Source organism: Elephantulus edwardii, unplaced genomic scaffold (assembly GCF_000299155.1).
Source record: "Elephantulus edwardii isolate Elephantulus edwardi_28Jun2011 unplaced genomic scaffold, EleEdw1.0 scaffold00019, whole genome shotgun sequence".
Taxonomy (NCBI): domain Eukaryota; kingdom Metazoa; phylum Chordata; class Mammalia; order Macroscelidea; family Macroscelididae; genus Elephantulus; species Elephantulus edwardii.
The window spans coordinates 200,308-211,474 of record NW_006399769.1 but is presented as its reverse complement, the minus strand read 5'-3'; the positions used below and the strand labels follow the sequence as shown (position 1 = coordinate 211,474).

Here is an 11,167-nt window from a genome sequence, read left to right as displayed (position 1 = left end):
TCCTCTCCACTATGCAGCCTTCGCTCTGGACTCCTGTCATGAGAAAAGTGCCTAATCACATATCCATTTTAAGCAATTTTCTCCCTCATGTGTTTAAATGCTACATACATAATTGAACCATCTTTCTGAGTCTCCCCCCAACCCTGATGTCAGTCCTGTTTTACAACAGTGACACCATGCAGTATTTGTCCTTTTATGACTGAGATACTTCACTCAGCATAATGTCCTCCAGAGCTACACATTTTTAATAATATTGCATGAGTTCCTTGTTTTTCAATGCAGTGTAGTATTATTGAGGTTCATAACAGCTCCAGCTTGCTCAGCTCTACAATTAGCACTATTACTCTTAGTACCAATAGCCAGAAAATCAAAAGAGTTCATTGGAAAAATATGCTGACATGGACCTTTCTAGAGTACTGAATAGCAACAATGTCAGTCTAGAGAATAAGGTGCCTTTGGTCCAGGCTATAGTCTTTTCAATTACTTGCTATGTATCAGAGAGCTGGACAATAACTATGATACAAGAAGAATCAATGCCTTTGAGTTGTGATTCTGAAAAAGAGTATTGGATATACTATGGAGTTCAAACAAGCTTTGTCTGTTATACTTTGAGCATGTTGTAAAGAAGGACCTGTCTTTGGAAAGATATATGATGCTTTGAGGGTAGAGAAATAACATAAGAGAGAAAGACCCTGGATAAGTTAGACTGAGTGACTTGGGTAATCGTGGTAGGTGTGTCAAAAACAATGAAATTGGCTCAAGTTAGAGCAGGGCTCAGAGCTGTTGGACATAGGGTTGCTATGAGTCACAAACAACATGACAGCACATAATGGAAACAACAACAACAACAACACACACAGACACACACACACACAGACACACACACACACACACACACACACGTGTGTATAGTACTATTTTTCTTTTGAAGTGTATGCAACTGGAATGTCTCTCTCTGTTTAAACTCAAATTTCGTTGGGATTCATGTTATTAAAACATTTCATTCATTTCCATCGAGCCTAGTAACTTGGATTTGATTTTAGGTGGAAGCACAATTCCCTAACAACTAAGCCACGTGGTTTATTTTTGAAGGAAGTTGTAGCTGTTGTTGTTGCTGTGTGCTGTAGAGTCAGAACAACCCATAACTAACCTTCCAGTAGATTTTCAGAGGTAGTTAATCACATGGGAGGTGATTGCCCATCCTTCTCTGGCAAAGCAGCCGGTGGCCTTGAACCATTTACCTTTGAAATTGTAGTGCAGCTTCTTGTCCCGAAGCCAGCAGAGCTCCCTCTTGCATGGTAGTATATGCTATTTTATATCTCTTTGTTATAGTGATCAAGTTGGAACCAACACCTAGCTGATCTTTTAGCACATTTTCAAAGGCTGAAAATCAAACAAAAGATGATTGCTCATTTTAACTTCTTGTATTTCTCATTGCATTCTTATTCTTTTCCCTTGATCTTTTGTGCTTACTTAATTGTCCATTTCACCTTTCCTCTCACACATTTTAATACATTTCTGTCTGGACAGTGAAAAAGAATGAGAAATGAATCAATGTCTTTGAGTTGTTTTATGGAAAAAGAATACTGAAATTCCATGAACTGTAATAAGAAAGGATGTGGAGAGATTGTTGTTGTTGTTGTTGTTGTTGTCATGTGCTGTCAAGTCCCTTGTGACCGATAGCGACCCTATGTTCAACATCCCTAAACCCTGCTCTGTGCTGTGTCAATCACACTGCCTCTGACACACATATCCCGATTACCCCAGTCACTGAATCAATCCACCTCATAGTGGGTCTTCCCCTCTTGCGCCATCCCTCTACTCTCCCAAGCATGATGTCCCTCTCCAAGGACCTGTCCCTCCTTACAACAAGTTCAAAGTGTTTTTGATGAAACCCCAGGATCCTTGCACCCAAGAAGTAGCCTGGTTTAACCCTCTCCAGGATGAATCTGTTTGTTTTCTTGGCAGTTCATGGTACATTCAAAACTCTTCTCCAGCACCACAGCTCAAAGGCATAAATTCTCCTTCTATCATCCCTAATCATTTGGAGAGATAGGAACTCTTAAACATTGTGGGTGGAATTGTAAAATGGTACAAAAACTGTGCAAGGCAGTTTGACACTTCCTCACAAAGGTGAACATAGGACTATCATATGACCCAGAATTTTATGACAAGTGCATCAACCAATTTAATGGTAAATCAATTTGTGTGGATGTCAAAAGATGAAGAATAACAAAAATTACATAACAAACTGAGAAATTCTGTGTGGATTTGAGAATTGGAGAAGTTATCAAAACTACTCTAAAAAATGCTTTGTAGCTGTGATACTGCAGTTTCTGTTTTTAGTGATATGGTAAGGTTTCTAATTGTTTTTCTTAAAGAGCTATGAATCATAAGCCATTTTATTACATCTAACAACAAAAACATTCAGGCATTTAATAACACCATCATGTGTTACTCATTGCAATGGTGCTCTGAGAAAGCAGCATCTTTTTAGTGCATAGCCTGTATTCTCAAGGCATCAACCACACACAAGAACTTATTTTCTTGGCATGCAAAGCAGATTTCACAACTGTCCAGAAAACTTCCAGACCCTCCTCTGAGACAATGGCAATCCTTCTGAGTTAATTATCACCTGTTGGACCTGAGTAAACCTGAATGAAGTCCTTATATCTGCTCAAAATCGTAATCCAAGATGGACTCCAAAGTATTTCTAGGTGATCCATCAAACATTTAGGGATGAGGGCAAAAGCTTTGATGTATTTAATGTAAAAAGCTGTGCTTGCAAAGTGTTTGGGAACAATATAGGTAGTAGGACTTATATTTTTTAGCATTCTACTGCTCTAATGGCATAGTGGCAAGAAGCTGTATTGCAATCCCAAAGGCACGTGATTCGAAACCACCAGCTGCTCCATGGGAGAAGGATGGACAATCTCCTCCTGTTCCATTATTGTCTCTGAAAACCTACATGTGGGTCAACTATGGGCCGCTTCCAACTCTGTGGTATACAATAACAGAGTCATGTAGTTGTCTTTGTTTTTCTCAGGCTAGAGAATTGTTGAGTGTTTAAATTGTCAGCTGTTTAAATATGCAAATCACATAAGGTCTATTAAGATAAATATGCATAGATCATTTTTTTCCCCACTGGACCAATTGGCAACATCAGAATGGATGGTGAAGAGATTGAGATTGTTCACAGCTTTAGTTTCCTTGGGTCCACAGTCAACACTCTGCACCAGTAGCCAGGAAATAAAAAGATGTATTGCCACGGGAAAGTCTGCTGTTAAGGACCTCTCCAAAGTACTGAAGAGCAATGGTGTCTCTGGAGACTAACGTGTGTCTAATTCAGGCCATGGTCTTTGCTATCACTTGTTAAGCACCAGAGAGTTGGAAAATGACTAAGGAAGATAGAAGGAGAATTGATGCCTTTGAGCTGTGGTTCTGGAGAAGAGTACTGAGAATACCATGGACTGCTAGGAAAACAAACAGATTCATCCTGGAAAGGCTTAAACCAGGCTGCTCCTTGAAGGCAAAGATTCTGAGGCTCCATAAAACATACTTTGGAAATGTTGTAAGGAGGGAACGGTCCTTGCAGTGGAACATCATGCTTGGAACAGTGGAGGGACAGCACAAGAGGGGAAGGCCCTCTATGAGGTGGATTGATTCAATGACTGGGGTAATTGGGATGGTAGTGTTGGAGACAGTGCGGTTGGCACAGGACGAAGCAGAGTTTAGGGCTGTTGTACATAGGGTCACTATGAATTGCAAGCGACTCGACAGCAAATAACAACACCAACAATGCATAGATCTGTGTTCCATTCAACATTACCCTTCCTTTCAAAATCCCCTGAGAACACAGATTCCACATCATAAACTAGAGTTGGAGAATATTCTTCTTAGTGGCAATGACTACAGATAAGACATTATTCTTTTCTATGACAGAGGATATGTATGAAGGTGGTTATTTAAGATGTATTTAATTCATCATGTCTCCTCTCTATAGGTCTTCATTCTGATATCCAACTAGCACAGTAAGGGGTTGAGATGACGAAGCCTGGGACATCAGTGAAGGTATTCAGCAAAGCTTCAGGATATACTTTCACCACAAGTATGTAAACTGTGTGAGACAGATTCCTGGACAAGGATTTGAGTGGATGGGCTGAATTGACCCAGAAGATGATAATACAAGCTACTCAGAGAAATTCCAGGACAGAGTCACCGTGAGCAGTGACACATCCACAGACACAGCCTACATGGAGTTGAGAAACCTCAGAACTGAGGACACAGCCATTTATTAATGTGTAAAAAACACAGTATGATAACCATGTCCTATGTGTTATAAAAACCCCAAAGTACGAGGCAGCTGTATCAGAACTAGAAGCCAGCAACAATTTGGATGACATATTCCTTAAATAATTCTGAAAAAGAACAATTTAAATATGTAGGAACTCTATTAGGAAAATCAAACTTAACTAAATACATGTAAATTAATATTAGTTATTTAGAAATTACCACAGCAACTCATTTACAGGGAGCAACCAGAAATAGACATTAAATTCAGAAGAGGCCATGCCATGAAGGATATCATTGCTAAGTAAGATGGATCTAGGCTGAATCCAGAGCTTATTAGAAGAATATTATTTATACATGTATAATTGATGACACAAAAACATTTGACTATGTAGATTATAACAAATTATGACTATGATGAGAAATTATGACAAATTATGAGAAGAAGGGGTATTGGAGAACATTTAATTGACCTCATGTTAGAAGCTATTGTTGAAACAGAACAAGGTAACACTGTATGTTTTAAAATTTAGGAAAATGTGTAGCAGGATTGTATCCTTTCTCTGTATCTACTCTAAATGTACACTGAACAGATCATTCGTCAAGCGGCACTATATGAAGTGCTTACTACAGAATATCGAAGACTACATCTTTAATATAAAGTACTTTTCAATATCAAGAAAGAAAAATCCTCCTCACCGGACATTGAGGATAAGATTGAAGTTGTTGATGATTTCATGTCTCTTGTATACACAGTCAGCACTCATGCTTACCAGAAGGCTTTAAATTAAAAAATGAGTTTAACTGGGCAATTTCCTGTCAAGGGCTTCTCCAAAATGCGTAAGAGAAAAGATGGCAGTTTCAAGATTAAAGTGAACCAGATCCAAGTCGCACGTTGTTTTTCAGTTAGTTTTTTTGCTTCTTAAAGATGGATGGTGAATAAGGATGATGAAAGAATCAGTGCCTTTGTATTGCAGTTTTTAGTTTTGGTGAAAAGCATCTAATATTCCTTGAACTGCCTAAAGAATAAACAAGTCTCTCCTGGAGGAAGTGCAACTAGATGCTCCTCAGAGACAAGGAGGGTGAAATTTCATCTCACATACTTTGGGCCTGTTGTAGGGAGAGGTCAGTCCTTTGAGTAAGACATCATGTGAGGAAAGGTGGAAAGAGAGAAAGGAAGACCCAAAACAAGATGTAACTGTTCTGCCCACGAAATGCCCCTCAAAAGAATAATCCACACATTTGTAGATACAAATAAGCACTTTATTCCAGAGAGCACCCACATGTTGAGACTTTCTCCCTCCATAGGAAAGTGGCAAGGGAAAAAGCCTTGAATCCCCCCTCACAATTGCTTTTATGGCTTCGTGGGTGCCACTGTCCTGGCAGGAAGATTGAGATCATGGTTGGTGGGTTGGGGGATCAGTCATGTGGGTTGGCTTTTGATGGGCTGGCTACTTTGCCCGCCTTTTCTCTTTTTGTGTCAGGTAGACACTAGTTAATTCTTTACTTTGCTAGGACAGATAAGACTTTACTCAGAGCATTTGTGTTTGCCTTAAGCTAAGAATTTTTATGGCCTGCTTCTGCTTCTGGTATTAATGGGGTGTTAAAAAAATGGGGTTTAAGCTGTCCCTTCAGTAACAGTGACTGTTAAAATGGGTTATTGGAAGCCAAACTTTATACCAAATATTATATAAACCCTTATTCAGGAATCACAAATTTATAAGTTAGGATTGCTCTTGTGGCAGATCACAGAAAATGAGCTATTTGTTCCCTGTAGACAGGAGACAGCTGGGCCCCCCGCCCCCCCAGAGGCACTGTTAAGTTTCTGAGCTGGAATTCACCCTGAGGCAGTAGGCAATTCTTAAGGGTTCTCCAGATTCTTGCATTTGCTGAGGCCTCTCTCCTGAGTCAAGCAGAAGGTTTTCCATAGAAAGAGCTTGGCTTCATTTGCATTGAATTCTCTTTGTGATTTACTTCCAGATAATTTTCAGTAAAGATATGGAGAAGCTGGGCTTGTGGCTTTAGTGAGAACTGCTGGCTCCTGCTTTATGCTCTCGGATCTATCTCAGTCCTGGCTGTTTATCTCATTATTAATAATTATAAAAATACTTTACCCTTGGTCTGCAATAGTGGGTTCAAGCATATAAAAAATGATGAGGACAACTGTTGTTCATAAAATTTATTTTGGTCATAATTGACTTGACAGCACCTAACAGTAACTACATTGTGACTCTATAGGACAGAGTAGAACCCTTCACAGAAAAAAACTACCACATCATTATCATTTTCACATGAGTAAGCAATTGAATTTACATTGAATACTGTTCATTTTGCATTTAATCACGTAACCACAAAGGCTCAACTTCATTAACAAAACCTTTGGAGAACATCAAAGCTAGAAACTGAAGATATTTTGTAACTGTGAAGAGAGAAAAATTGAATCATATGGCCTCTATTCTTTAAGTTATAGCATATGAATTGTGACTGATCCAGGAATGGCTGGTTTTCTGGTGTCTGGGGAAGGACTATAATCCTCAGTCTGTAGCACCCTATGAACAACAGACCTGAACTCTGTTTAATCCTGTGCCATCCTCTCAATCTCAGGCCTGTTGTTGCAGTCACTGTGTGAGTTCACCTATTTGAGGATCTCACTCTCATTCACTATCCTTCACCCTTTCCAAGCATTAAGTCAAGGAATACCTTCTCCTCACAACATGCCTAAGGTATGTGAGATGAAGTTTCTCCATCCTTGCTTTCAAGAAACACTCTGGCTGCACTTTCTCAAAAACATATCTGTTTTGACAGTCCATGGAGTATTGCATATTCTTCTCCAGTTAACACAATTAAATTTTCTGGAATTCCCATTCTTCTCCGTGTTGCCCACTATTTGTTTTGATTACAGCCAAAACCCTTTGCACAGTCAACAAACAACAGACCTTCTTCTGGTATTCTCTGCTTTCTCCAAGATCCCTGTGTCATCAGTAATGATATCTGTGGTGCCATAGCCTCTTCTAAATGCAGCTTATACTTCTGTGAGTTCTCTGTTTATTTACTATTCTAGATGGTTTTGAGTAATTTTTAGGAAGATTTTTCTTGCATGCGGTATTAATAATATTATTTGATAACTTCTAAATTCTATTAAATCACCTTCCTTGTGAATGGGAGTAAATATAGATCACTTCCAGTCAATTGGCTAGGAATTTATCTTCCATATTTCATGTTATAGCCTGGACTTTTAATCCGTGGATGTATATTGGAATATGTCTACTGGCATTCCATCAATTCCTGGAATATTGTATTTGGCCAATAACTTTAGTACATCTTGAACATCTTCCTTTGTTACCATTGGTTCTTCATCGTACATCACTTTTGGAAAATGCTTCCATACAAATCAATTCTTTTTTTTTTTTTTTTGTACAGTGACTTTGTTTATTTCTCTTTTTTATTAATATTTTTATCATTCATATACATTGTGTTAAATGCTTGTAAATTATTTTACTCTATCATTTGCTTTAAATATCATGCTTTCTTAAAAAATTATTCTATGTAAGTTTGCTTACAAAGTTTGTATACTTAGTGTTTCATGCTAGTCTTCATACACAATATGTTTCATATAATAATTCTCACACATTATGTTTTGTAAAATTAGTCACCATTGGACTATGCCCACCATTACCCTGTCTTCAGGTCCCACCAGATGATTCTTATTTAATTTATCCATCCTTTCTCCCACCAAATTTTGCAACCCTATGATTTTGCTCCTAACTAACTCATACCCATCTGTTTTCACCCATTTATCCTTTGGCATGTTTGATTTGTTATCCTCCTGTATTTACAATAATGGTCATATGCAGCATTTAGCTTTCTGAGACCAATATAGTTCACTCAGAAAATGCTCTCCAGTCTCTCCCAAGTTATGTAATATTTTTCAAAATTGCTGCTCTTGATTACTACATAGTATTCCATTGTATGAACGTACAACAATTTCTCGATTCTTTCAGTTATAATTGGACATTTAAGCTGATTCCCTGTTCTTAACAATGGTGAATAACAGTGCTATAAACGTTGATGTATAAATCTCTCTTTGTTTCTCAGTTCTAATTCCCTTAGAATATATTCCTAGCTATGGAAGTTAGGTCATATGGAGTTTCTATATTCAGATTTGTGAAGAAATATGAAACTGCCTTTCAGAGTGGTTGTACCATTTTACAATCCCACCAACAGTATATGAGAGTTCCCACCTCTCCACGTCTTCTCCAACATTTATTCCTTACTGCTTTGCTAAACTTTGCCAGTGTTACTGAGATGAGATGATATCTCATTGTGGTTTGAATTTGTATCTCTCTTATTGCCAGGGATTTTGAACATTTTTTCCACTTGTCAGTTGACTATCTCACTGTCTCACTCTGTGAAAAGTCTTCACATGATTTTTCCCCATTTTATAATTTTTTATCAATCTTTTCTTTTGGAGGCCCAGCAATAATCTCACTGTGGCCTGAGAAGATATTTAATATTATTTTAATGTGATTTCCGTCCTAATATATGATCAATTCAGAAAAATACAGCATTTGCACTTGAGAAGAATTGAGTTTTAATTGTGTGCAGTATCCCGAATGTGTTTAATTTCTAGTCTTTATTAGTTTCATTGAAACATCTCAATTTGTGTTGTGAATAGTATTCTAGTTTTCTTGCTTTCTTGGTTAGTTCCCTTTGTTACTGTAGAGCAATCTCTCTGACTTTTAGATATTGATCCTGTATACTGCCACCCTAATGAAGTGGTCCACTAGCTTTGACAGTTTTTGTTTGTTTGTTTGTTTGTTTGTTTGTTCAGTCCTTGGATTTTCTGGGTACACTGTCATTATCTGCATATAGTGACAATTTAACCATCCCTTTGCTGATCTGGATGCCTTTTTTTCCTTCCTTTGTTGTATTGCCCTATCTAGGAATTCCAATACAATATTGAATAGAAATGGTGACAGTAGACATCCCTGTCTTGTCCCTGTTCACATGGAAAATACTTTTTGTCTTTCTCCATTGAGAAAGATATTGCCTCATACTTTTTACAATGTCGAGGAAGTCCCTTGTATTCGTATTTTGGTGAGTGTCTTAATCAGGAAAGTGTGTTGGGGTTTTCCAAAGGCTGTTTCTGCATCAGTTGCCAGAATCATACGTTTCTTATGATTTTCTTTGATAATGTGGTGAATTACATTGACTTTGAGCATAAATAAATGTTGAAAAGCTGGGAGAAAAGATATAACCCTGATTGACAGATTTCTAAATTCTCAATAATTTCCTTATTATTTAACTTACTAGTGGTAGACTAAAATAGCATTTGGGAATATCCATTACTCTTCCCAAAGCAAATATGTTTTTGTAACTTTTTATATATTTATTTTTCTGAATGTTCACAGAAAAAATTGATTTTCATTCATTCAATGATCCAAATGTTTCTCCCTCTTTATTCTGCAATTTGTTTTGTAATGTATATCTTGTTCCAGATTATTTATTGCCATACATAAAAAATCTAGTCATAAATTACTTTCAGATATTTCTTCCCTTCACCTATTCCAGTGCAGTTTTCATTATAAATCCATTATAGTCCTACTATCTTTTTCTTGAAGACAGACAAATATGTCTATCTTGATAATTTGTTACCCTCTAGAACAATAATCAAAAGCAAAACTGTCTCTGAGGAGGCATTTCAGGAGAGGTTATCTAATCTTAATTCAGAGTGTTACAGCATTCATGGACTCTTACATATTAAAGAAATGAAAGTCTTTATCCACTGTATATGCAATGGTCAGTTTGCACATAGAGATTACGGTTCATGGGATCCCACCCCTAAGACTTGCTGCTTTTCTAACAGTGACAGATCCTCTACTGCTTCTTTTTACATCTTTCAGAGCATATTTAAAGGGTATGCAAATCTCCATCCCTGTGAATCTCTTCCAGATTTAAAAGCTGATCCCTGACTCTCCATCTGTGAATTCTGCTGCACCATGGACTTACTTCAATCCATTGTCCTGCTGCTGACCCTCCCTTCCTGTGAGTGCTTTGGTCCACAGCTTGCTCAGGGATAAAAAGAATCCTCTTAACTTCTTGAAGAGGCACTATATTCTTTTTGTGTTTTCTTCCCACAGGGGTTCTTTCTCAGGTCACCCTGAAAGAGTCTGGTCCTGGGCTGCTGAAACCTAATGAATTAGGTTCTATCACTGACCTGCACCATCTCTGGATTCTCACTGAGCACCACTAATATTGGTGTTGCCTGGCTCCGTCAGCCTCAAGGAAAGGCACCTGAGTGGCTCTCCCACATATACTGGGATGATAACAAGTATTACACACCATCTCTGAAGAACCGGCCCACAATTTCCAGAGACACCTCCAAAAGCCAAGTGTTCTTAACTATGACCAACATGAGTCCCACAGACACAGCCATTTACTATTGTGCACGAGTAAAATACAACAGACACAGTGACACAGCCTAGGCAAAGGTCTGTTAAAAAACCCAGTCAGATTCTCAGATATGTTCCCATTTCTACAGAGGAGAGGACTGGGGTGAAAAACACAGTTCCTGTCAGGCTCTGGGGTTTGCTCTCACCATTGAGATGTTTCAGTGCACACTGAAGCTGTTGAAGACACAGATAAACAACACTTCTGAACAAAAAACACAAGGAGGATCTACAATGAGAGATACATAGAACTACTTAGTCAATATCTTTGGAGAGGTTATACATAGCACGTGGCTGCATTCCTTCAAGGCAGACAATGGTGTATAGTCAAAATATGCACTTAATATCCTGAAATATAGGGAAAGTGCACACAGGCTCCGACATTCACAGTGACTATGAAAATTTAAGACCACAAAGCAGAGTGAGGG

The 11,167-nt window shown here is 38.1% G+C and overlaps 1 gene segment (V, D, J or C); it reads left to right on the top strand.

The window, feature by feature from the left end:
- Nucleotides 1-10,289: 10,289 nt before the first annotated feature.
- Nucleotides 10,290-10,775, top strand: LOC102865202. The segment is given in 2 exon segments: nt 10,290-10,335; nt 10,431-10,775. Coding segments are annotated over 2 exon segments (391 nt in total).
- Nucleotides 10,776-11,167: the final 392 nt, after the last annotated feature.